The sequence below is a fragment of the Apteryx mantelli genome, chromosome 28 (assembly GCF_036417845.1).
Source record: "Apteryx mantelli isolate bAptMan1 chromosome 28, bAptMan1.hap1, whole genome shotgun sequence".
NCBI lineage: Eukaryota > Metazoa > Chordata > Aves > Apterygiformes > Apterygidae > Apteryx > Apteryx mantelli.
The window spans coordinates 7,108,336-7,135,964 of NC_090005.1; the positions used below are offsets into that span (position 1 = coordinate 7,108,336).

Here is a 27,629-nt window from a genome sequence, read left to right on the forward strand (position 1 = left end):
CCTGTCTTCCTGTTTAGTCCCTGTTTCCATCCTGTGTCGCCTGGGAGGGGAATGTCCTCTCCTCGGGGCAGACAAGGCAGTAGCCTGTCTAATGCGCTTTTCCCATGGTTTGGTATCCATCCCCATCTCTTGCGCTGTTCGATGTACTTCCAACAAGGTATCTGCCCACATTGGTATTGGCGTGGGGGGGGGGAGGGGGCACTGAGGTTATAATGACTGTGTGCCTCTGCAGCTACAGTGCAATCTCATATTGCTTGTAGCTTCAGCTTTAATGCTGTAGGCAATCCCCATATTAACGGCGTTAGGCAGTTTGGGCTTACCAGGGCTTGCATGGGGACGTTACAGGCTCCCCTCTCATATACCTGCTGTATACAAGCCACCTTTTGTACGGCTTCTGTAAGCCCACTGTGGGTATTTATATCTCTTCTCAAAGGTTCTCCTCTGTTCCTTGAGTCTTGTCCCCCTGCCCAATAGCAGGGGGCAGCAGTGCTGCAGGCTGGGGACCTGTCCTGCTGTCTGCCAGTCAATTCCTCTATCCTACACACGACAGAGGCTTCATCTTCCCAATTATCATTTGCCCAGTCAGCTCCAGGGCTTGAGGGTCCGCATCCGTGTCTCCTCAATAACTCACGCAGCGACATAGTTCAAAACGTTTCTATCCGGTTACCCTAGCTTATGTATCTACTGAGTCTTTGTCCTATTCTACCGACTACACCAAAAGTTACTGTCACGCTATGAAGGTTCAATAGTAACGACTGAGACAGTAAGGTAATACAAATATATATTTATTTCCTCACACAAGCTCTCGGATTAGTAACACCCATTAAAATGATGTGATTGCTAATTTAGAAAGGATAACCCCAAACCGTCAGCTACTGCACTGTTAATCAGAAACACTGCTTATCCCAATGCGAAAGCTATCTTGTTCACTCTCTAAGCGAGAGGACTCTCAGCCTCAAGGAGTTACCTTAACCCAGCATCCCAGGAAAAGGGGAGGGGGGGAAAATACTCACAGTCCAGCTGGAGAGGATGATCAGGTCACGTTCCTGTCCCCTGCTCAAACTCTCTTAGCTTCCAAGTCTCTTTTTATAGGGCTGGGGCTCTGGGCAAACACTGCTTTTGCTGACCTCTGCGAGTCGCACAATCACAGGACTGTTTCTTCTTTTTCTGCTTGGAAAGTCTGTGCTAGCGAGGGAAGACCACAATACCTCCGCATTGCTTCCTCCCTGCCTGAAGTCCGTGCAGTTTCTATCCCACGGCCTTGCACATATCAGCTGGCAAACTTCTTTAGTCCTGTTAACTCTTTACTTGCTCGTCACACTCGCACTTAAAAAATTGCCCCAGTTGGCATGGCAAAGCACCTTGTGCCGGTCAACAGAATGCATCTGAGAGAGATCCCACCTCTGACACAAATAAAATGCCACGATTTGTTGTGATCTCTCGATTTTACAGGACAACGTTCTGTGTGAATCAACCTTTATTTCATAAACTCATTCCTTAAAAAGCAAACGAGGGCTCAATCCCTTTTCAACAGACTGGCCTAAATTGTTAATGTTCTGATTTGTTACTTCATCAATTCACTAATTCACATACTTATGAGCAAAATAGTTACCTAGCTGATGGTGAGAGTGCTCATCCTTCCTCCTCTGGTGCGATGCGGGCGTCCCCTGAATTACACCAGGAAGCACAAGAGCCTCAGCAGTCCAGCTGCTGGTGGATCCACTTCAAAGGCTGTCTGGGTAAGCTGATGTATTTAGACCTTCCAGCTAGGAAGTTTGGGCTATAGCATTCTCATTGGTTGTTTCAGTTACAGGGAAAGAGCTTGCTTAATTCGGAAAAGTATCCTTTCGCTCAGGTGTTAAGAAGTAGTTACTTATAAAACTGCAAGGATAGCAGACCTTGTTCTTTCTGCCCTTGAGTAAGTGGCACATGCGTAGCTCTCACTTTAGCCTAATGGTGCTGTTCCCAACACACACCAGGACTTAGCATGAGCTCTGTGTTAGTCCCAAAGCCTGAACAGGAATTGAGTGACCAGCCACAGGGGCATGAGTGGAGCATAGGGGCTCTACACTTGCTACCCCTGCCCTTGGGTGTAGACCATACCCCCTCATTCTGGCGACAGACAGAAGGATGAGGAGGAGAAGGTCCTGAGTTATCGCCAAGGCTACTTCTACCACCGTCTCCACTCCTACCATCCTCTGAGACCATCTTCTGTCTGAGCCTCTTTCCCAGCTGCATCCAGAGCAAGAGGAAATCCCTTCCCCAACAGCTTGTGGGACTGCTCACTTCACAGGGTCTCCTGTAAGCCTGGGCTCTTCACTAGAGGATGGCAGTGGTTGGGGTCCCACTCTGCAGGACGTACTCCAAGGCCAGGGGAATGTTTCTGGGCCGATGTTCAGCAAGGCAACGACTGATGGCCACTGCCTGCGGAGTAGCTGGGGGTATCTACCTCAGCTCCAAGGGACAGTGCCTGAAAGGGGCCCATTGCAGTGTGTCCATTCCTCCTGTTCCTCCGGGAATGGTGAAGGGCCTCCTTGTGCCCCAACCTTATTTCCCTGCAGAGCAACACGTTTCTCCCTGGGCAGCTAGGCAGAGCATCTGGAAAGGGAAAGAACACACAGAGGACCAGGCTGGAATGCACTTTAATGAATATCTGCTGGAAAGACAACACAGCTAGGCACAAACAGTCCTGGAGGTTCCTGCAGAGCATTGGTGACAACTTCTTGACACAGGTGGTGGAGGAGCCAACAAGGAGAGGTGTGCTGCTGGACCTCGTACTAACAAACAAAGAAGGACTGGTGGAAGATGTGAAGGTTGGGGGCTGCCTTGGCTGCAGTGACCATGAGATGGTGGAGTTCAGGATCCTGCGAGGAGGCAGCAGGGCACCAAGTAGGATCGCAACCCTGGACTTCAGGAGAGCAAACTTTGGCCTCTTCAGGGACCTACTTGGAGGAATCCCATGGGTGAGGGCCCTAGAAGGAAGGAGTGTTCAAGAGAGCTGGTTAATATTCAAACATCACTTCCTCCAGGCTCAAGAGCGGTGCATCCCTATGAGTAGGAAGTCAAGCAAAGGAGGCAGGAGACCTGCATGGATGAGCAAGGAGCTCCTGGCAAAACTCAACCAGAAGAAGGAAGTATACAGAAAGTGGAAAGGGGGACAGGCCACTTGGGAGGAATATAGGAATGTTGTCAGAGTATGCAGGGATGCAACGAGGAAGGCTAAGGCCCGTTTGGAATTAAATCTGGCTAGAGATGTCAAGGACAGCAAGAAGGGCTTCTTCAAATACATCATCAGTAAGAGGAAGACTAGGGAAAATGTGGGCCCTTTGCTGAATGGGGTGGGTTCCCTGGTGACGAAGGATGCAGAGAAGGCAGAGTTACTGAATGCCGCCTTTGCTTCAGTCTTTCCTGCTCAGGCCAGCCCTCAGGAACCCCAGACCCTGGAGGCAAGAGAGAAAGTCTGGAGAGAGGAAGACTTTCCCTTGGTGGAGGAGTGGGTTAGAGATCATTTAAGCAAACTTGACACCCACAAATCCATGGGCCCTGATGGGATGCACCCATGAGTGCTGAGGGAGCTGGCGGACATTATTGCTAAGCCACTCTCCATCATCTTTGAAAGGTCATGGAGAACAGGAGAGGTGCCCGAGGACTGGAAGAAAGCCAATGTCACCCCAGTCTTCCAAAAGGGCAAGAAGGAGGACCCAGGGAACTACAGGCCAGTCAGCCTCACCTCCATCCCTGGAAAGGTGATGGAGCAGCTCATCCTGGAAGCCATCTCCACGCATGTGGAGGAAAAGAAGGTGCTCAGGAGTAGTCAGCATGGCTTCACCAAGGGGAAATCATGCCTAACCAATCTGATAGCCTTCTCTGATGGAATGACTGCCTGGGTAGATGAGGGGAGAGCAGTGGATGTTGTCTACCTAGACTTCAGCAAGGCTTTTGACACTGTCTCCCATAGCATCCTCATAGACAAGCTCAGGAAGTGTAGGTTAGATGAGTGGACAGTGAGGTGGATTGAGAACTGGCTGAATGGCAGAGCTCAGAGAGTTGTGATCAGTGGCACAGAGTCTAGTTGGAGGCCTGTAGCTAGCGGTGTCCCCCAGGGGTCAGTACTGGGTCCAGTCTTGTTCAACTTCTTCATCAATGACCTGGATGAAGGGACAGAGTGCACCCTCAGCAAGTTTGCTGATGATACAAAACTGGGAGGAGTGGCGGATACACCAGAGGGCTGTGCTGCCATTCAAAGAGACTTGGACAGGCTGGAGAGGTGGGCAGAGAGGAACCTCATGAAGTTCAACAAAGGCAAGTGCAGGGTCCTGCACCTGGGGAGGCATAACCCCATGCACCAGTACAGGTTGGGGGTTGACCTGCTGGAAAGCAGCTCTGTGGAGAAGGACCTGGGAGTGCTGGTGGACACCAAGTTAAGCATGAGGCAGCAATGTGCCCTTGTGGCCAAGAAGGCCAATGGTATGCTGGGGTGCATCAGGAAGAGTGTTGCCAGCAGGTCGAGGGAGGTGATTCTCCCCCTCTACTCAGCCCTGCTGAGGCCACATCTGGAGTACTGCGTCCAGTTCTGGGCTCCCCAGTACAAGAGGGATGTGGCACTACTGGAGCAAGTCCAGCGAAGGGCCACAAAGATGATTAGGGGACTGGAGCATCTCTCTTATGAGGAAAGGCTGAGAGAGCTGGGCCTGTTTAGCTTGGAGAAGAGAAGGCTGAGAGGAGATCTTATCAACGTGTACAAGTATCTGAAGGGAGGGTGTCGAGAGGATGGGACCAGACTCTTTTCAGTGGTGCCGAGCGACAGGACGCGAGGCAACGGGCACAAACTGAAACACAGACACTTCCATCTTAACATGAGGAAAAACTTTTTCACTGTGAGGGTGACAGAGCACTGGAACAGGTTGCCCCGAGAGGTGGTGGAGTCTCCTTCTCTGGAGATATTCAAAACGCGCCTGGATGCAATCCTGTGCAATGTGCTCTAGGTGACCCTGCTTGAGCAGGGGGGGTTGGACTAGATGATCTCCAGAGGTCCCTTCCAACCTCAGCAATTCTGTGATTCTGCGATTCTGTGACTCTCAAGAGGGAAACAAGGTCACTCAGAGCGGAGGCCCTCGTGCAGGGAGCACCAGGAGCAGTCAAGAATCTGTGCCGCATAGCCATGGCAGAATTTCCACAGGGCATCTGTCTGCCTGCCCTGCAGAGGGAGAGGGGGCAACAGATCTTCCCTAGGCCAGCTTGTGTGTGTGTGTGTGTGGGGGGGGGGCTTTGCAGCCCAGAGGAGCAGAAAACAACAGAGAAAATTGGAAGGAAAGGGAAGAGTAGAAGACAGGAAGTGTTTCAGAGACCCCCCCCCCCTTTATGACCTCCATTGTATGGGGAGCCCTGAATGCTCAGTCTCCCTGAAACCCATGGCCAGGAGCTTTCTCCTCAGTTTAGCACCATCTTCTGGGTTCCTGAAGGTCCTTGTCTGGGCTGCCATCAGTGGCATTAGCAGGGGGGGCACCTTCTGCTGCGGTAGTGGCTGGAAATGCTGGAGAGGTCACAGCACTCAGAGGTGCTGGGGACTCCCTCACAGCTGAGGATGCTGCCAACAGCAGCGGAGGTGGAGGATCCCACAAGAGTGTTCTGTGGGAAGGAGCTGAGGATGGTGCCGGGCAGGGTCATCACCACAGGACAGGGCTGAATGACAACGATGGAGGCCTGGCACTGCCTGACACAGGGCTCGTTGCAGCTGTTGGCCAGCGGGGTGGGGCCGCAGGGCCGGCATGGCTGGCACTGGTCATAGCAGGACATGTCTGGGGGCTGGAGGTGCACCTGCGAGGGAGGGCAGGGAGCAAGCAGAGCACAGGGTCATATGAGGAGCAGCCTGTGACCCTGCCATGAGGGAGCCCAGGCACCTGCTGGGCCGGGAGATGGAGGCTGTGTGAGTAGGCCCAAGGGCTTCTTGCCCTGACTCTGCCAAGGTCCTGCAAAGAGCTGCCAGGCCCAGGATGGCTTCTGCCTAGCCTATAGCTGAAGAGCCACCTCAGCAAAGTCCCAGCCTCTCTCCTTGCCAGACCTTCTACTCCCTTCCCCCACCCATGACAAGGATCTCAAAGCACCAGCATAAGACAGAGGAGAAGATTTCAGCTGAGATAGTCACTGAAGCAAGACCTCATCCGGAAGGAGGAGGTGGAAGAGAAGAGCCTTCAGACTCACCTGGTTCCCAATGAGAAGGCAGCGAGGGAAGCGGATGAAAGAACGAGGAGTTGGGCTGCCTGTTATACTGGGCCTGCACTGCCCCAGACACAGTGTCATCCTTTGCACAAGTGACAAATTTCTAAGATGCTCACAATGAATGGAAAACATCCCAGCTAATGAGATAGGCTGTGTTGTTGTTTCCCTCTAGGCTTCCTTTTCGTTTCCTGCTTTATGCCATGCCCAATATCTCCCCGAGGCTCCTTTGAGTGCTCTGATGAGAGGTCCAAGGATTTCTGGGGCACAAATGTGTCAGTGCAGGCAGAAGACATGGTGCAGTGGCCAGAGGGGTTCTGTGCAGGCAGATGTCATCACACTGAGATGCTTTGGTAGGGTTCTTTGTGGCCCCATTCTCAGGAAGGGGCACAATCTCAGCCCTGAAATCCTTGTCTCAATGTCCGAGGGCTTGCAGGTATGAGGATGCGCAGCATCCTTCTCTTTCTCTCCCTCCCATCTTTCTGCCACAGTCACTGGTGTTCATCTCCCCCAGCCGGTCATCTGTGCTACCGGGATTCAACGCCTTCCACTTAACACTGCACCCAGGAGAGACTGGCTGACCTGTTTGTCCTCCTCCTCTCTCTGGACAGTCCTTGAGAGTCCTCAAAGAGCACTGTCAGCTTGTCTGGGGCTTTGTCCCGCACAGGGTGCTCCAGCCCTGCTCTGCAGGGGAGGCCCTCAGCATCTCACTGAGGTCGCCTTGGTATCCCCCCCCTACCCTGGTGTGTGTTTGTGGGCACTACTGGGTGTGCGAGTGTGTTTGTGTACCAGCCTGTGAGACTGAGCATGGGGGCACATGCATGAGCTCATGTTTCTGTGCATACGTGTGTTTGCATGTGCATGCGTAAGTGTATTTATGTTAACTTCATGTGCATGTGTGCTCATGAACTCATGCTTGTGCCTATGCATCTGCGTATGTATTTGAACACATTTGTGCATCCTGGGTTACTCTGTGTGCACAGAATTGTGCAGGATTCCATGGATGTGCCCAGCCAGTTCCAAGGTTCATAGTGACATCCCGCTGTGGAAGTGCCAGACTGAGGGACAGGGAGCAGGCCAGAGAGCTCAGGTCTTCCTGAGAAGGAGGCAGAGCATAGGCCAAATCTTTCCCTGCTGTCTCCAGGCACCCCTTAGGGGGCTGGACTGTTTTCTTGAGGCGTCCCCGGTTCCTGACCTAGGTAAGAGTGGCATTCCTCTGGGACTCATCTGCCTCCTCAGGGATGGCCACAGTGGACTCTTGGCCAGAGCCAGAAGCCACAGGGAGAGGAGCGAGTTCCCAGGGAGACCAGGAGAAGGCAGGTGGCGACACTGGGGCTAGGGCCAGAGGCACCAAAACCCAGCACCAACACTGGAAAGGGTCAGGGCCCTCCCTTGCTGGTAGCACCATCTGAATCTAGTCCTGGTATACTCACCCTCATACAAAACCTCACCTGAAGGACCACCTGGGAGCAGCCCATTCCCACAGTTCGGCACTGGCTGAGATGCAGGAGGACTGGCTTCAGGGCTCCCGTAGCCTGGGGGAATTCAGCTGGCATCACCCCACAGGGAAAACCACCCACTCAGTTTGCATTGAAAAACCTTTTCCTTAAAATATGTCCTGACCAAATGTTTTGGCATTTCCCAGATGAAATCTTTCATTCAGAGATCTTGCAGCCACATGCTCTGAGTTTTCCAGCATGAACCTCTGCCAAGTCTGGTTGGATATTGTGAGGGTTTCCTGTCTGCTCCAACTCCCTGCCCCCTCCCCCCCCCCCACACTCCCCTTTCCCAGGGGATTTCCTGCTCCTGAAACACAATTGCCCACCTTTGACTGTCTTCCCTCCCTGGGCCTGTGTCCCTGTGGGAGGAGATGCCTCCCTGCGGGGTTTGCCCATTGGTATCAGGGCCACCACGGGCTCACCCTCCCCAATAGACACACATCCCATTCCCGGGTCATATGGACGGTGCGCCTGCATTTGACTGGTGCCTCTGCCTCCCAACAGAAAAGCATGACTGGTCCTCGAGGATGCACAGATTAAAAGCTTCTTCCACACTTGTTTCTTTGGCATCTTCTCCCTCCCTCCAAGTGATCACATGCAGAACATGGAAGCTTCTATCTCTATGCCCAGGTAAGCACTGGGTGAGCTACGGAGAGCCACCAAACCTTTGTGCGAGTCCCAGGTTACCCTGTGCTGGGAGATGTCAATAAGATCCAAGCAGGGCAGGATCCCATCCTGAAAGTGTCCTGCAGATATGAGGAACCAGTAGAGAAATGCCCAAACCCTCTTTCCTCACTGCTGACCCTGGACGTTCTGTACAGCATTCTGCAGGGAGTGGTATCCAATGTTTGTGCCTCCAGCCTCCTGGAGCTGCTGCACATATCGCAGGTGTAGCACTGGCAAAGTGTGGGGTTCACAGGAGTTTGTCCTTCATCTTTGAAGAGAAGTGACCACTCGAATGGACATCCCCCTACCCGGCACTCACGTCCAGGAAGAACACTGCAGGGAGGAGATCTTTTGCAGGGGAACAGGGTGACCCTATCATGCTCTGCTGGGAGCGCAGTGTCTCCTGGCTGCAGTCAGAGTCCACCCCTCCACACTCCTCCAGTGCAATGGAACAGCTTTGCCCATGGTCCCTGCTGCGCAACTGCCTGCCAAAACAGCCCTGGTCTCAAAACAGGGGCTTTTAACAGGCCATATCCTAGTCAGGCCCCAGGCGTGTGCCTGCCTCAAAGTCCTCTCCTCCTGCATAGGGCGCACAGGGCCATTTTTGGAGGAGGGCAGGATTATTACTATTACTTCCTTTAATTTATGAGGGTTTTTTGGGGTTTTGTTTTTGTTTTGTTCTCTCTAACTCTGCCTTTATGGTCACTCTCCCTTCTCCCACTCTGGTGATTAACTCCTGCAGAGGACACACAGCATCAGCCATCACTACTTTCCTAGCAGTTCTCATCTTCTGTCACCTAACTTCTTCCCCTCCGTTTCTTCTGCAGTAAACATGCCTTCAAATATGATTCTTTCTGAATTTATTCATCAGTGTTGCAACTTGCATTGTAGCCACAACAGCTTGCAACTAATAGTTAAATTTCTGCATTATATTCATGGGAGTGTTAGAGAACAGGAGCATCAGTGGCATTTAAATTTACAAAATTCCTGCCATTTCCTTTTGCTTTGCCTATAATTCCAGGGGTGTTAGGGGTTCCTGAAAAAGGTGCCCACGTAGGAGGCAGCCCCTGCCTACACTCCCACACACCAAGGGTCACAGAATCACAGAATGGTTGAGGTTGGAAGGCACCTCTGCAGATCATCTGGTCCAACCTCCCTCCTCATGCAGGGTCACCGAGAGCACGTTGCCTGGGATTGCGTCCAGACAGCTTTTGAATATTGCCAGTTATGGAGATTCCACAGCCTCTCTGGGCAATCTGTTCCAGTGCTCTGTCACCCTCACAGTAAACAAGTTTTTCCTCATGTTCTGACAAAAATTCCTCTGTTTCAGTTTGTGCCTGTTGCCTCTTGTCCTATTGCAGGGCACCACTGAAGAGGGTCTGGCCCCATCCTCTTTACACCCTCCCTTCAGATATTTAAATGCACTGACAAGATCCCCCCTCAGCCTTCTCTTCTCCAAGCTGAACAGTCACAGCTCTCTCAGTCTTTCCTCATATGAGAGATGCTCCAGTCCCTTAGCATCTTAGTAGTCCTCTGCTGCACTTGCTCCAGGAGCTCCCTGTCTCTCTTGTACTGGACAGCCCAGAACTGGACACAGTACTCCAGGGGTGGCCTCACCAGGGCTGAGTAGAGGGGGAGGATTACCTCCCTTGAGCTGCTGGCAATGATCTTCCTGATGCCACCCAGGATACCAGTGGCCTTCTTGGCCACAAGGGCGCATTGCTGGCTCACGGTCAGCTTGCCCACCAGGACCCCCAGGTCGTCCTCTGCAGAGCTGCTTCCATCAGGTCAGCTCCCAGCCTGTACTTGTGCATGGGGTTATTCCTCCCTAGGTGGAGAGCTCTGCACTTGCCTTTATTGAACTTCATGAGGTTCCCCTCTGCCCATCTCTCCAGACTGTTGATGTCCCTCTGAATGGCAGCACAGTCTTCTGGTTTATCAGTCACTCTTTCCAGTTTTGTATCATCAGGTCCCTGTGGGCGGCTTTGGCTCCCTGGAGCCCTCACGCATGTCCGCATTCTAACCTTGGTCCTGAGCGGTGGCTCCTGGGCAAAAGCAGACTGCGGGGAGGGGACGGATGGAGCTTGGTGCGTTTTAGGGGTGCGCTGTCCCCGTGCAGCAGCACATGAGCCGCTATTGCTGACGGGATAAAGGAGTTCAGGGACCGTGGGGTCCCCACGCGATGCCGGCTCGTCCCGCTTCCATGTGCTCCGAGCAGCGCCGGGAAGATCAGCGCTCGTCTCTGCCGGGATGCCCGGCCCCTGTCGCTCCCGTCCCGGCTACCCCGGCCCCGCCTGCCGCCGACGTGCCCTCCTGACCTCGTCCTGCCCGGGCTGGCCCGTGTGTCCGGGCCATTGCCGCAGCCGTCGAGCTCCGTCTCGAGCCCAGGAGCGCCCTCCGTGTGCCGCAGCCTTGCCGAGCGCCCCGCTCCCGCCCCTCTCGCCTCCCCGCCACGGCCCCTCACGGGCGCGGACGCGGACGAGAAGCGGGGCCGGCGCCGGGGCAGGGCGCAGCCCCGGGGCGGAGCTGGCGCCGGCGGTGGCGGCCGAGAGGAGGCGCCGGCGCCGCAGCAAAGAGTCAGTGCTGGCGGGGGGCAGCGAGGCGCGGGCGGCCGAGCGGAGCGGAGCGCAGCGGAGCGGCGGGATGCGGCGGTGCCGGAGCGCAGGGCTGGCGGCGCTGGCCACGGTGCTCCTGGGTGCGCGGGGCTGGCGGCGGCGGCGGGGCTGGGGGCCCGGGGCTGTGCCCGGGGGCATTCTCCGCGGGGACAGCGCCATCACTTTTTTCTCCTTTTTTAAGTCGGTCTTTCTGCCTCCCTCCCTTATCTGCCATCTCCCTTTCTCCTCTTTCAGCTCTCCGGGTCCCCCCTCGCCTCTTTTGCTCATCCTTCTTCATCCTTCTTAGAAGTACAACTTGGCTTTCCTGTGCTGCTCCTGACGTCATTCCATCCATCCATTCATTCCCCTGTGCCGTCAGCATTTGTTCTTGCCCTGCAATCTGCCCTCCTTCATTCACCGTCACACCTCGTCTCTCCTGTCTACTTTTCCCGCCTTCATCCGTCCTTCCACCCGTCTGACTTTCAACCCATCCATTCATGCATCTGCGCCAAACTTCTACGCCTTCTCCAGGCTCTCCACACACCGATGCAGAGATCCTTCTCCACCCCAGCCACTGGCCGCATGTCCCCATCCGTCCCGACCGCCTCTGTCTTGCCGCTGCTTTCCCTCTGCCGGACCCTTTCTCCGGGATTCTCCCGCGGAACCGGCTGCCGGAGACGGCAAACCACCGACATAAAGTGATATTCGGCATTTTTGTCTTCTTTCTCGGCAGTGGCTGTGGGCAGGGCACAGGTGCAACAGGACCCGTCGGCAGAGGCCACCGAGGGCGCCAGCATCAACATCAGCTGTTCACATCCCAACATACAGAGCGGCGACGGGATCCACTGGTACCGGCAGCTCCCGGGACAAGGTCCCGCCTTCATCGCGAGTGCTTTCAGAGGGTCCAAAAAGGTGCAAGACCCGCCGGGGACCCTGTTCGTGGCCGCAGACCGCCATTCCAGCGTCTTGCAGCTCGCCCGGCCCCTGCTGCGGGACGCCGCGTTGTATTACTGCGCCGTGAGAGACCCGGCGGGACAGGTCGGGGCTGTGGCGGGGCAAGAACCGCCGCGGGCGGGGTTTGCGGGGCGGGGCGGGGTCTGGGTGTGGGGCGCTGCCGCTCCGCCCGCTGGGGCCGCCTGCTCCCGCGCCGCCCCGCACAGCGCCGGGCGCGGGTCCCGCTGCGCCAGTTGTTCCTAGCTTAGGTCCGCAGTGGAGGGAGCACCAGAAGCCGCCAAGAATGTGTGTCCCTTGAGCAGAGCAGTCTTCTCAGGGCGTGTGCCTGCTGGTCCCGCAGAAGGAGAGGGGCCAGCAGGTGGCCCCTTGGCTGGGTTGGGGGGTGGGGGTGGGGGGGGCGTGTCATGGCCAGCGAAGCAGAAGAGAACAAAGAAAGGGGCGAGAGTGGAAGACAGGCAAGTCAGACATTGTCGGCTGTGTTTTGAGGGAGCCCACGCTAGCCCCTTTGCTGCCCTCCTTTTGCAAGGGGAGCCCTGGATTCTCAGCCTCAGAAAATCAATGGCCTGCGTCAGCTTCTGAATTCCTTCTGTGGTGCCATCGCCAGCAGCTGTAGCAGGGGGGGCACCATCTTCCACAGGAGCGTCTGGAAATACTGGAGAGGTCACAGCACCAGGAGGTGATGGGGACTCCCTCACAGCTGAGGATGCTGCCAACAGCAGCAGAGGTGGAGGATCCCACGGTGGCGTTGTGCAGGAAGGAGCTGAGGATGGTGCCGGGCAGGGCAACCACCACGGGAGGGGGTTCAATGACAACGGTGGAGTCCTGGCACTGCCTGACACAGGGCTCCTTGCAGCTGTTGGCCAGCGGGGTGGGGCTGCAGGGGCAGCCTGGCAGGCACTGGTTGTAGCAGGACATGTCTGGGGGCTGGAGGTGCACCAGTGAGAGAGGGCAGGGAGCAAGCAGAGCAGGGAGGTGTGTGAGCAGCATCCTGTCACCCGCCACAGAGGAGCCAAAGCACCTGCTGGGCTGGTGTCACGCTATGAAGGTTCGATAGCAACGGCTGAGACAGTAACACAATAAAAAATATGTTTATTTCCTCACACAAGCTCTTGGATTAGTAACATCCATTAAAATAATGTGATTACTAATTTAGAAAGGATAACCCAAAACTGTAAAATACTAATTTTAGAAAGGATAACCCAGAAGCGTCAGTTACTGTGCTATTAATTGGAAGCACTGCTTATCCCTACTTGAAAGCTAGCTTGTTCACTCTCTTAATGAGAGGACTCTCAACCTCGAGGAGTTACCTTAACCCAGCATCCCAGGAAAAGAGGAGGGTGGGGGGGAATACTCCTGGTCCAGCCGGAGAGGATGATCAGGTCACGTTTCCATCCCTGCTCAAACTCTCTTAGCTCCCAAGTCTCTTTTTATAGGGCTGGGGCTCTGGGCAAACACTGCTTTTGCTGACTTGTGCGAGTTTCACAATGACAGGACTGTTTGTTTGTCTGCTTGGAAAGACCCTGGTAGCGAGGCAAGAGCACAATACCTCCGTATCGCTCCTTCCCTCCCTGGGGGTCCATGCAGATTCCCCAGGCTGTCCTTATCAGGCAGCAGAGTTCTTTAGTGCTGTTAACTCTTCTATTCCGCAGCCTTGAGCATATCAGTCCTTGTGCATCTCAGGCGGCAGACTTCTTCAGTCCTGTTAAGTCTTCACTCGCTCGTCAGCCGGGATTGGCAGGCTGTTGAGGAAGGCACACAGGCTTCTTGTCCTTCCCCTTGTCCTGCCAGGGCCCTACAGGGAGCGTCCATGCCCAGGAAGGCCCTTGCCTTGCTCCTAACGCAGGAGCCACCTCAGTGAAGCCCCAGCATCACTCTGAGGCAGACCTTCTTCCCCCTTCTCCCTCCCATGAGAAGCAGCCCCAAGACCCAGCCTAAGATGAGGGAGCGGGTATTGTCTGAGACAACCCAGAGGAGAAGGAGGAGGAGAAGGGGGCCTCAGACTCACCTGGTTCACACCGAGCAGGAGGTGAGGGAAGTGGAAGAGAGAGCAAGGGAGTCGGGCTGCCTGTTATGGTGGGCCTGCACTGCCCCAGGCACAGTGGCACCCTTTGCAGAAGTGACAATTGCTAAGATGCTCATAATGCATGGAAAACATCCCAGGTAATGACACGGGCTGTGTTGTTGCTTCCCTGCAGGCTGTCTTTTCATTTCCTGCTGTCTTCCTATCAATCCAGGCTATCCTATCTTCCTATCCAGGCTGCTGCTCCACCGGCCGGGGCTGCCTCACCCCGCGCTGTGCCGTGCCGGCCACGGGTCCCGCTGCGCCAGGGCCTTGGCGGTGGGAGGGGCACCGAAATGGCTCCCAAGGCGGCAAGTGGGCAAGCAGCTCCTCCCGCCCCTCGCCCCCCACTGCTGCCCCCGCTCCCCCAAACTGGGACGAGGACAGACATTCCCCCCGCGGCAGTGGGTCAGCGACCTGAGTGGTGGTGGTGCCAGCAGTGCCCCGAGCAGGGCCATTTCAGGATAGGCATGGTTTGTAAAAGAGAGGGTTATGCTGGGGTGTCCTCCCTTTACTGGATTCAAGGAGTGTGTCTGTCCCTGCATGGGTGATTTCTGCAGCAGGCGCTCTTTTCAAGAGGTTTCTCTTGAGGAGCGCCTCCCCCTCTGTGGCCGAGGGAGAAGGAGGAGAAAAATGCTGTGGGGACAGAGTGTCAGACACCAGGGTCCAGGCGCTTTTGCTTATGCATGGTCCTTTCTCCATCCAGACTGTCCCTGGGACAGGGTGCACATGGGTGCCTGCAGGGGTTCCTTTTCCATCTTTTCCAGGACTGGTTGGAGGTCCCTCTGCCTGCCTGGGTGCTGGGTGGCAGGAGAAGATCACTGGGGTGCTTGTCCCTTGCTGTGGGATGGTTGGGCAGGTTGCGATCTACAGGAGGGCCAAAAGAGAGGGAAGGCCTCAGTAGCCTCCTTTGTGTCCCCTGTGCCTGAGCACAGCCTGCATTAACCATCCACTAGGTCCCTACAGTCCCTTTGGCAATGAAGCCTGGACTTCAGAGGAAGCAAATGCCACCTGTGGCTTGACTGTACAAGTACAAAGGTGCAGTTTGATTCGTTTGCTGAGCGCTTTCAGCGCTAGCCCACCATGTGTCTAGAGAGCCTTCTTGTGGTAGAGGTGTGGGTCTCAAGGAGGTCTGTCTGCAGCAGCAGTGAGGGAGCTTTGCTCCACCCTCTGTGCTGAGGTTTGGAGGCTGCTTTGAGGTGACGGAGGGAGGAGAAGGCAGGCACCTGCAAGCTTCAGCTCGCTCATTCTGGGAGCTCCCTGGTCACCCTGTGAAGAGGAGAGCTTGACATGGCCATGATCTTCCTGGCAGCCGTGGCGGGACTGGCAGACTTTGGTGAGACACGACTTGCAGGCTGAGGAGGAAGAGGGCAAGAGTTTGTGCTGTCAGTGGTGGAGGGGAGAGATGTGAGTGCTGAGCCTCCAGGTAACTGGCAGTGTTTCTGTAGGGAGGCAGGGGCTGCAGGTGGGACATGACAAATAGCCGGAGGTATGTCAGGTGTGATGGGCGTCAAAGGAGGAATAAGGCTACACTTTAATTTTGTAGAAACTAACATTCTTGTATGCACTGTTAATACATCTGTGTCTGGAAAGCGAGAGATGCTAGATAAGAGCCCAATAGTGCATATCGGATCTTTTCTCCAAGACGAATTGGGTAAAATGCTACAAATCTGGGTAGGGTTGGATGCAATCCTTGAAGGACATGTAGAGAAGGCTAACTCAGTGCAGGAACTCAAATGCTGTACAAGGAGGGGTCGAGGACAGATTATGTGGTGTGTAGTTTGGCAGAAAGGTTACAGTAAGAAGTTAGGCTTGGAGGAACAGTGCATCTCTTGTCTTGCTGAAGGAGAGAGCAAAGTTAATATAGCTCAGGGATTGATAGGAAGACAGCTGATGGACTCAAAGCCCATGAGCTACTGCTGAAAAGCAGGATCACCTGGGGTGTGAGGAGTGACAAGAACCTGCAAGCTGAAGCATGCACGGACCAACAGTTCAGCGTTTTGCACGATATGAGAAGTTAGATGGAGAATGGGGATAGCAAGAGGGCTGATGAAGTGATCGATAGATGCATACACGGATAAGCAAAGTTAAAATGCCTTCCTGGCTTTACAGGTCACGCGCAAAAGGACTCTGTGCTCCAGCTCCCACCGAAAAGGACCGTCCAGGCAGGACACAGTGCAACACTGCACTGCAATTTCTCCACCAGCAACCGTTATCCCTACATCTTGTGGTACCAGCAGTTCCTGACCCAGCCCCCTCAGCTGCTGCTGCGTGTGGACAAATCCAGACCTCGTGTGGATTCAGGGAGGTTCTCCTCTGTGCTGTCTGCTGAGAGCTCCCTGGTGCTTCTGCATGTGCAGGATGCCAAGCTCCAGGACAGTGCTGTCTATCTCTGTGCGCTGAGCCCACGCCAGTGCGCACACCCTGCAGCATTGCACAGAAAGGCTTGTGGGCTGCTTTGGGGAGTGGATGCCTCCCTGCCACTGTCTGCATGAAGCCCTGAGCTGAAGCCTGTGGTAGCAGCCACACCTGGGGGGTTGTGGTGAGGTTCTCTCACCACATCATCTCTGCCTGCCAAGCCTGTGCAGCAGGGAAAAACGGTGAGAGGCACGTGCTGGTGTGACTTTTAGAGCTGTTTCTAGAAGCAGGAGCTTGGATGAGGAAAAGGTTCCAATAAATCAGACATGGGTTCCAGGGGAGACAGGGCTGGAGGCAGACCCATTGAAACCTGCAACATACACAAGGCAAGGCAAGCTCACAGATCCTGTGCTCAAAATAGCTGGAACACTGGAGCAAGTACTTAGGAGAGTATCCCACCTGTTTCTCTTCCTGCTCCTCTTCCCTCTGTCTCCACTCACGGCCCCTGTTGGGGAAGGGGCTCTTGGTAGGAGACACAACTGCTCTTGTGGTTTTGCCCCCTGGCCAAAGTGGCACACGGAAAGAATATGCCTTCGTAGCCCTGCATCTGGGAATCAGCTAAGCCCTCAGGATGTGAGCAAGACCCGTCAGCCGGACACTGGACAAGCTTCCCTGTTCAAGGCCCTGCCAGCCCCTGCCTCTGAGCACTCCCACTCCTTTTCATGTGTTTTCATGGTTGAGGTTAGAGGGGCCCTTTAGAGGTCATCTAGTGCAACCCTCCTGCTCACGCTGGCTCACCTAGGAGGCTGCCAAGGATGCTAAAGACCACGTCCAATTGGTTTTTGAATATGTCCAAGGGTGGTGACTCCACAACCTCTCTGGGCAACCTGTTCCAGTGCTCAGTCACTCTCACAGTAAAAAAAAGGTTTTCCTTAGATTCAGACGCAACTTCCTGTGTTTCAGTGTGTGCCCATTGCCTCTCGTCCTGTCACTGGGCACCACTGGAAAGCGTGTGGCCCCATCCTCCTTACGCCTTCCCTTCAGGTAGCTAAACACATTGATAAGATCCCTCCTGAGCCTTCTCTTTTCCAGGCTGAATAACCGCAGCTCCCCCAGATCAGGCCGTTAACCTTTCGGAGCAAGGCCTTGTTCTGCTTGGGCACATCTTTGTCACCCGGACGAGTGTGGGAGCAAGGAAGTGACTGGGCAAATCTTTAGTCTCTGTTGGTGTCAGAGGGTGGCGACACCCCCGCTGTTGTAAAATGTACTGCTAAATTCACCAGCAAGGAGGTCTGCGCCTGCCTTGGCTCAGGAGCAGGTGGTAGAAGAGGGTGAAAGTCAGGAGGGGAGAGCCCTATAGCCCCTTCCCACCCATCTTGGGAGGCTGTGGGAGGACAAAGTGGGGCCAGCTCGCTCTGGGGTGGGGTGTAAGGAGAGGACTCCTTGGCTGGGCAAGGCTGTGTCAGTCTCAGGAGCTTCCAGCCCTCCGGGAAGCCCCTTTACGCTGTGAAAGGTACATTTCTTGCAGGGGAGGAGCAAGGAAAAGATTCAGAGATCCTGCTGGCTTTAATGCCTGTGTTCTTGTGGGGAATGCAGGCAAACATTGTTATAATTATTACTGTCATTCCTTTCAAAACAGAGGCCAATTTAGACTTAATCAGAATGAGCAGCGCTTGTTATCTCTGCTGTGACTGGTGCATAGGGTTGATCTGAAAAGACGGGGCCTCCCCCACCTGCCCACTCCCCCACCCCTTCCCATCCCCTTCCTGCTCCAGGGTGCAGGGCTGCCCCATTCACTCCCTCACATTGCAGCACCCTGAGGAGTGCCCCATGTGCTCCCTGGTGGTGGTGGATGTGGTGGGGAGGACACACTGTTGATGCCCCGTCCAGTCCGCTGCTCACTGTTCACCCCTTCACCCATGCAATAAGACGATTTTGTCACGTCTGGGTTTATGGCAGTCCTACAGCCCCCTCTGGAGCCTGCTTCCTCTCTGGGGTTGCAGCTTATGCCCCCTGCACAGGACACAGCCATACTCCCAGGGGTAGGTCAGAGCAGGGCTCCCCACCCAGCCTGCTAGAGATTTTGCGGCGAGGTGTTGTTCCCAGGCCGCGGAGTAAGGGATGGGGAGAAGTGGTAGCAATAGCAGGGACACCTGTTCATAGAAGAAATACCACTGTCCAACGAGAAGCAGGGATCGTGGGGAAAGATGTGAAACGCCAGTGAGGCAACTGCCCTGCACTCCCAAAAGGCCAAGCAGTGGTGTGCAGAAGAGCAGGCATTTGTAGCTGAGGAGGCACAGACAGTGGTGGAGGAGAGAAAACCACAGCAGGGGCATTTCAGGCACAGTGAGAAAAAATGTGCTTCTCTCTTTGCTCCATTAGTGGTGTCATTTCCAGCAGCTCTGCTCCCTCGAGGTTGTGAGGTCTTTTTTTTTGACTCTCTCTCACACACGAACTGGGGGATTAGGTTCAGCATGCGTCTCAGGTATTTCATCCTCGCTGCCTTCCTGTGGCAACCACTGGCTAAGCTCTGACTTTTACCTGAGGCATAGCTCCTCTTTTCTATGGGAAACTATTGCACAGTTGCTGACTGCAATTCTACCAGCTGCAATGGTCCAGGCCACCATTACTCAGCCAGAGGTACTAGTCACAGTGGAGGAGATCAGCACCTTCCAGACTACCTGCCTGTGCCAAATCCTTAACTTTTGCGCCTTGTTCTGGTAGCAGCAGAGATGTCAAGCCCTCCAGCTGGTCTCTTATGAATTGGCAGCTGGCCTCAAGGACAGCAGACGCTCACCACATTGCTGAACATGACAGGGAAATATAGCCTCCTGCAGCTGGAGGAGATCAAGGGCTCTGACTGCCTTGCTCCTCTGTGCTGTGAGTGACAGTCTGGTGCAAGCAACTTCCCTGGCTGTGCAAAAACTGGGAGGGAAGAAGGTGGTGTCTCTGTGCAAGGCTGAGCTCTGGGGAAGGGGCTCTCAGCTCTCACTTGGCAACCTATTTGTCCTCCATACTCAGGGTTCAGCAGGCCTCAGCCCCCAAGAAGTGGGAATCTCTTGGGGCGGGGAGAATCAGTGACCACACACCAATGTTTCCCAGTGCATTTGCTGAACCCTGTGACAATCTGCATGCACTTCCGCCTTGACTTGGATGCATGCTGACCACTGTGAGGGGCATTGTTGTTTTGGATGAAAACAACTCTTGAAGATTTTATTTTTTAAAAAAACCCCTGACGTTTCTGGGGGCCAGAGCCAGGGGTGAGGATGTTTCATCCTCACCTGAGCAGTTTCTCAGGGGCAAGTCTGACTGCAACCCCTGCAGGCCTGAGGGGAGAGGAACTGGGAGCAGAAGAGAATACATCTCAAATTTGTGCACTGTCCAGGCAGTTCCCCAGCTGGAAAATATCAACCTTACTTTGTGAATTAAATTTATAATCCAAGCAAAACACAACAAAACAAAACCCTCAGCGCTGTATTTTATCAGGAGAAGATGGATTTTCTCATGAAAGCAAGAAACCTCATTCTCATTTGCCCTCTGAGAAGTTGTTAGTGGGAAACAGAGGGCAGGGCGGGGGGGGGGGGTGTCTATTCTCTTTGTGTGCATAAAATACAGCTTTGTGAAGGACTTGCTGACCTGGACTGCACAGACCTGAGCTGTTCCTCCATATCTGTGAGTGACTCTGGCTGAGCAGGAGAGCCTGTTGTCAGTGCCTGCAGTTGGGGCTGGAAAGCAGTGTCCTTTTGGCAGTCCTTGCAGGTCTGTGAGGGACAATTGCTGGGAAGAGATGGGTGTTTCCAGCCTGGTGGGTTTAAGAACGAATCTGTGTATATGTCAGGTTTCACTTAGCTTCATATGGAGCTCCTCTGCGCTCAGGGACAGGCCTCAGCCAGGCAGGGTGTGCACAGCTGGAGAGATTTTGCTGCCAGCTCAGGAGATTCATGGGGGAGAGTGCAGCAGGGTGAGGAACAGAGAAGGGCTGTGACGTTCCTGTCCTGTGCCAGACAAGCTTTGGAAAATGCAGTGCTTGTGAAATCCCATCTCAGCTGGCTGGGACTCAGGAGAGTCTGTTCTGAGACACTGTCATGATGTCCTGGTCCTTAGAGTATTCACCTCGTTTTCTCAGCCTTAACTCTAAAGGGACAACAGTCTAGGTACAGCCCTCTCCAGACTGTGTTTTCAGTTTTACACTCCCAGAAGGGATGTCAGTCCTGACTGAAGCACCTCATCCAGGCTCCTAACTGACTTTAGAATTAAAAGTAACCTGCAGATTTTTTCTGCCGAAGGGCATGAGGAGCTAGACATAGATATTCACCTTTCTGGGTCTGCTGCACAACTCAAAGAATGATTCCCATGTCAAGAGAAAATCTGTGTTCACAGTAACAAATTGCTCATAGATAACAGACTGTATTCAAATGCACACAGCATGGGGAAACTTAGAGGAGGAAGTAAAAGTCTGTGTGCAGCTACAGGGCTCCAATCTCATTGGGATCATGGGGACATGGGGGATAGTTCACACAAGTAGAGTGCTGCAAAGTGCTAGATGGATAGGTACAGGCTCTTTAGGAAGGACTGGCCAGGAGGGCAAGGAGGGGAAGTTGCCCTTTATGTGAGAGAGCAACGGGAATGCATGGAGCTCTGCCTAGGGATGTGCTAGGGGCGTGCCAAGAGCTTTTGGGTCGGGATTAGTGTGCAGACCAGCATGGGTGGTGTAGTGGGTGTCCGCTATAGATGGTCTGATCAGGAAGAAGAGATAGATGAGTTTGAAGAAGCCTCATGTTTGCAGGCGCTCATCCTCATGGGGAACTTTAGCCAACCCAACAGCTGCTGGAGGCACAACACAGCAGGGCACAAATAAGCCAGGAGGTTTCTGCAGTGCATTATGATAACTTCCTAACACAGGTGACTGAGGAGCTGAGAAGGAGAGGAAAACCTCATACTTACAAACAAGGAAGAACTGCTCAGAAATGTGAAAGCTGGGGACAGCCTTGGCTGCCGCAACTACGAGGCAGTGGAGTTCACAATCCTGAGAGGAGGGAGGGAGGAAGAAAGCTGGATCAGAGCCGTTGACTTCAGGAGAGCAGAATTCAGCCTGTTCAGGGAACTGCTTGGAAGAATCCCGTGGGATATGGCTTTGGAGAGAAGAGGGATCCAAGAGACCTGGTTGATATTCAAGCATCTCCTCCTTCAACCTCAAGAATGGTCCATCCCAACATGCAGGAAAGCAAACAAAGGTGGCAGGAGGTCTGCATGAATGAACAAGGAGCTGCTGCCAAAACTCGGACATGAAAAGGAAGTATACAGAAGGTGGAAGCAGGGACAGATGACCCAGGAGGAATATAGGGACACTGTCAGAGCATGCAGGGAATGTCAGAGCACCAGTGGGGAATTCTAGAGCAATTAAGACTCCAAACCCATTGAGGCAGGGGGAGGATCAGTTTAGGGATCACTTAAGCAAACTGGACATATACAAGCCCATGGGCCCTGATGGGATGCATTCATGAGTGCTGAGGAAGCTGGCTGATGTCACTGTGAGGCCACACAATTCTCTCTGAAAAGTCATGGCAATCAGGGAAGATGCCTGTGAATGGGAAGAGAGCAAATGTCACCCCTATCTTCCAGAAGGGAAAGGAGGAGGATCCAGGGAACCGCAAGCCAGTCAGCCTCACTTCAGTCCCTGGAAAGGTGATGGAACAACTAATTCTGGAAACCGTTTCCAGGCATGTGAAAAACAAGCAGATGATCAGGAGTAGTCATCACGGATTTATGAAGTGGAAATCCCGCTTAACCAACCTGATAGCCTTCTATGACCAGATGACTGGCTTGGCGGATGAGAGGAGAGCAGTGGGTGTTGTCTATACTAATTTTAGCAAGGATTTTGACACTCTCTCCCATAACTTCCTCATAGAGAAGCTGATGAAGTGCTGGCTAGTTAAGTGGACAGTGAAGGTGATTGAGAAGTGTCAGAAGTGCTGGGCTCAGAGGGTTGTGATTAGCAGTGGAAAGTCCAGCAGCAGTAGGAAGTCCAGCAGGAGAGCAATCACTAGTGTTGTACTCCCAAGGGTCAATACTGGGTCCAATCCTGCTCAACTTCTTCATTAATGATCTGGATGACGGGGCAGAGTGTACCTTCAGCAGGTTTGCTGAGGATGCAAAACAGGGAGGAGTGGCTGATACCGCAGAGGGTTGTTTTGCCATTGAGAGGGACCTCAGGAAATGGGCAGAGAGGAGCCTAATGAAGTTCCACAAAGAGAAATGCAGAGTCCTGCACCTGGGAAGGAATAACCCCATACATCAGTATAGGTTGGGGGCTAACGTGCTGGAAAGCAGCTTTGCAGAGAAGGACGTGCAGGCCCTGGTGGACCAGAGGTTGACCATGAGCCAGCAGTGTGCTCTTGTGGCAAAAAAGACCAATGGTATCCTGGGCTGCATTAGGAAGTGTCGTCAGCAGATTGAGGGAAGTGATGCTTCCCCTCTACTCAGCCCTGGTGAGGCCACTCCTGGAGTGCTGTGTCCAGTTCTGGGCTCCCCAGGGTAAGAGAGATACGGAGCTACTCGAGTGAGTCCAGTGAAAGGCTACTAAGATACTTAAGGGATTGGAGCATCTCTCATATCAGGAAAGGCTGAGAGAACCGGGATTGTTTAGCCTGGAGAAGAGCAGACCGAGGGAGGATCTTATCAATGTGTATAAATACCTGAAAGGAGGGTGTCAAGAGGATGGAGACGGTCCCTTTTCAGTGGTGCGCATTGACAGGACAAGAGGCAATGGGAACGAAGTGAACCACAGGAAATTCTGCCTGAATCTAAGAAAAAGCTTTTTTTACTGTGAGGGTGGTTGTACACTGAAACAGATTCCCCAGAGACGTGGAGTCTCCATCCTTGGAGAAATTCCAAAGCCATCTGGACGCAGTCATGGGCAGCCTGCTCTAGTGAGAACTGTGACTCTGCTTGAGCAGAGGGTTGGACTAGATGATCTCCAGAGGTCCCTTCCAACCTCAGCCGTTCTGGGGGTGATTCTGGGGGTCACACAGACTCCCTTTGTTGTTAGTGTGCAGAAAGAGGAACTTCAGGAGCATGATTCATCTTGTTCTGAAATAAAAGCCCTAGGAAGGGTAAAAGCAAGCGCCCTTTGGAAGTACTAATCTTTTTTCACTGAGGGTAAAGACAGACCTGCTACCCAGGAACCCTCTCAGTCCTCTGTCATTTCCAGTGAGAGGAATCTGTTCTCTGGTGACTTTGCAAAATAGCTGTAAGTGTTTCCACAACAAAGCCACAAATGCATGGAATCATGGTCTGCTTAGGACTGGCATGGCACTGTAGATGTGGACATGTCCCAACTCACCTAGCACGAATCATGGTATTTTGAGTATTTTTAATGAAAATTAATAAATACATTGAGAAACTAGGGGTGGTGAGGAAATGAGAATGTAAACTTTGTTGATCGTCTTATGCCAGGAATAAAGGCTACTGTTAAGGATATCAGCCATGGTCAAATACATCTTGCGTCTAAGGATGATCCAATGAAAGAGCCACAGGAAGGTGGCATAGATACATCCAGACAATAGCAGATTAAAAAGGAGACTATGTGTCCACTTCCACAAAGCAACGATGCAGGTATCTGAAGTTCTTTAGGGGATTCACATTAATTCCTGACAAAGTTAAGCCTTTAGCAAATTGAAGCATGAACCACCAGAGGACCACTCCTCCGGCTCTGTCAGGGAGTTGTGTTTGGGTGGGCTATCTTATCCTTTTCAGGGGCTAGTCTTTGGAGCGCTATGAGGCACTCTAGGTTTATCCTATAGTGACCAGAGGGAGGTGGGCACATGAGAATCAAGCTACACCCCATCCTTCACCCCAGGCTGCAAGGTGATTGAGATGAACTTGCACTGGAGCTGGTGGTTTGTTGCCACCTGTGATGCCCAGGTGCACTTACACCAAGGTGAGGAACTTCTGGGGGTCAGAAGTCAGGGGGGAATGAGTCTGTTGCTCACATCAAGGCCTTCTGATAAGCTCCTTCACTTCTTCTGGAACGCCTTCTCCAGAGCTTGTATCACTTCCTTGTTTCTGAGTGTGTAAATGAAGGGGTTCAACAAGGGAGTTACAACTGTGTTGTTAAAGATATTAACAAACTTGTGCAGATCCAAGGAGTTTTGGGCTGACGGCTTGACATACAAGAATATAATGGAGCCATACCATACTGTAACGACTGTGAGATGGGCAGAGCAGGTGGAAAAGGCCTTCTTCCGGCCCTGGGCTGATTGGATTCTCAGGATGGTAGAGATGATGTACATGTAGCAGACTAGCGTAACCACACAGGAGACCACCACAACAATTATGGAGATGAGGAAGGTCGCCAGCTCCACGGGCCGTGTATCTGTGCAGGAGAGGGCGAGGCAGGAATCTATATCACAGAAAAAATGATTGATGACTTTTGGTCCACAGAATGTCAGCCTGGATGTCAAAAAGGCCAGCAGCGAGATGGCCAGAAAGCCTCCCAGCCAGGAGCCGAGGGCCAGCTGAGCAGAGAAGACATTGTTCATGAGGGAGTTGTATCTCAAAGGGTAACATATGGCTAAATAGCGGTCATAGGCCATGACAGCCAGGAGAAAACATTCGGTGGAGCCTAGGGAGAGAAGAGAGAACAACTGAAGGATGCAGACTCTGAAGGAGATGGTCTGGCTAGTCCCCAGCATGACTCCCATAGCTTTGGGAACAATGCCCGTTATGTACCAGATCTCCAGAAAGGAGAGATTACAGAGGAAAAAATACATTGGGGTATGGAGGTTCCTGTTTGCCCATACAAGGGCTATGATGGATGCATAGCCTGTTACTGTCAGGGAATACATCAGTGCAAACAGCACCACAAGGGACACCTGGAAATGCCATGTGCCTGGGAAACCCAAAAGGATGAATTCTTGCACAGTTGTCATGTTTTCCATGTCCCTCCAAGTGCAGGGGTCCATCTGTCAAGACAGAAAAGATCGTGTGGTAGTTTGAATGCCTAGGCTGGGCCTACTGGCAGGTAAACATGCTACCAGTAATTAAACAAGATCACCATCCCTGAAAATACAGCTTCTCCAGAGCAGGAAAAAGCTGTACCTGCGCTCCATACTACATGAGGAAGAGACTGCACTGCAATACTTTAGGGAGGGTTTTGTCTACCTTGAATTAAAGATGTCAGCTAAATCATACCTATGTTTGGACAGTTGAATAGGACTCTGAAGACCAGGCAACACAGTCGAAGGAACCTGGAGAATTCTTTATCTGACCAAGTGCGTGGGTCTTCTTTAGAACATGGTGACTCTAATGGCTTCTGAGAGACGAAAATCCTGTTCAGGGAAGTGCAAAAAACAGGCTGAGAGTCTTCACCTACATGAAAGGCTGTAGCACAGAGGAAGGGAATAGCATAGCTGCACTCCGCAGGGCAAACAATACTGAGTTATGATTTCAGCAAATGAGACTGAGGTACCAGTAAACGATAAGGAGAACATGACACTGGAGAAGATTTTCTGACCTCTTATAGGCCAGCTGATCACAAGGGCTTCAGGCTGAAGTGGCAGTGTCACAGGACAACAGAGTAGAATGACAGGCGTTACTTAAGAACTCACGGTCTCCTAAATTTACCTTTTTCCAAGTCCTCAGGACTGGAAGCTTTCAGAATTACCTCTATTACCTCCATTTAGGTCTGCTTCTCAACATAGCTGCTCAGGAGGTGTAGGACTCACCTCCGTAATTTTGCCATCTGAAAGTCATGGGAAGAATCTATGCTGACCACATTTAAACAACAACAACAACAACAACAACAACAACAGTAACAATAATAATAATAAAAATAAATCATATCTGACCGCCTCAGCTGAAGTCCCTTCCTTCTCAATGGATACAAAAACAGGAGGCATGGCTTACCTCGTTTCATATAGATGGCTAAAAGCACTCTAGAAGTGCCAATTTCTCCCTGAGGACTAGGGTAGGAGTCTAGCAACCAGCTCAGGTGGACAAGTCAGACGTGTCAACTTGGGCAGAGGCATCCCTGTATCTATCACCTTTTGCAGGCCAAATTCACTAAGCTGAATCCCACCCAACATAACTCTGTTGAGAAGCCAGCTGATCTGAGGGGTTTAAGCTACTTCCTCCTTCCAGTTAATGGAGGGAGAACAGTACCTCCAGAGAAGAACTGATCTCTTCCTCAAGGGTGTGTCTAAGACAGATGGGGTTGAATCATCATCTGAAGAGTCTCTTTCTTTCCTTTCATCCTCCTTAGGAACATATATGCAAAATCTCACATGGCTAGAACAAAGAAATCCTCCTTAATGCATTTCTCTTTAAACGTGCCAGGCATTGAAAGTCTATACCAGATGTCCTGGGCAGGCGTCACTTACCAGCTCTGCCAATGGAAATGATCTAAACAAACTCTCTTCATGCAACATCATCTCTCCTCCAGATGAAGCCGTAATCCCCCTTGGCTGAAGGAAAACAGAGGAAAGAGGGTGATTTATTGGAGCTGTTCTAGACAAGTGCCTCAGAAAGCACTGCCTCTCGCTGTGGCAGTCTCCAGTCTCTCCACAAGAGAAGCGAAGATGAACACCTTCCTGACTCACTGCAAGATGTATCAAATTGCCTGATGGTGATTCCTCCCCTTCCACCCATTAGGGAGTGGCAGCTTGCACTCCTGCTTTTCTTTCCCCCTCACAGCCACCACTGTACCTCTACAAAGCGGGCTTAGCATGCACACACACACACACACACACACACACACACACACGCTAAATTATCTCCATTTTACCTCCATGTAGTGACAGCATACAGCAGAGAATTACAAGACAGGCAAAATCTTCACAGCCAAAAGACTGTGAACAAATGCCTTTTTCCTGCTGAGAACTCCCCCAGCATCCCTAGCATAAAAACATCCCCACACCCACCTTGTTAGCACACTGAAGCTCCAACTGGCTATGCAGAGGAGACTGTTTTGAATTTTTCCTCTGTGTGCCACAGGGAGTTTGATCTCTCAGGGATTTCACAGGCTTGTTGAAGATGGATAGTGTTCTCTCTTCACACAGGCTAATTAAAGAACAGTAATGCAATTCTCTAAAGTGGCTGTCAGATGTGTTGGTTTTTTTTTTTTGCCACCTACCTGCCACGGTATGCGAGCCTTGGCAGAAACTCAATGTTCTCTTGTGTGGCAATTTCCTGACATGCTGATGTCTGAAATAGCCACGCCCCAAAAGACTGGAAGTGTCAAATACCTGGATGCTGGGCATTAAGATCTTGAAATCTCCAGGCTGG

The 27,629-nt window shown here is 52.7% G+C and overlaps 1 pseudogene and 1 gene segment (V, D, J or C); one reads left to right on the forward strand and one right to left on the reverse strand.

Moving 5' to 3' along the window:
* The first annotated feature begins 1,622 nt into the window (after positions 1 to 1,622).
* Positions 1,623 to 17,374, forward strand: LOC136994420 (T cell receptor alpha variable 4-like). The segment is given in 3 exon segments: positions 1,623 to 1,739; positions 11,709 to 12,013; positions 16,101 to 17,374. Coding segments are annotated over 3 exon segments (525 nt in total).
* A 6,987-nt stretch (positions 17,375 to 24,361) lies between these two features.
* Positions 24,362 to 26,993, reverse strand: LOC136994349 (olfactory receptor 6F1-like; annotated as a pseudogene).
* Between the last annotated feature and the right edge of the window lie 636 nt (positions 26,994 to 27,629).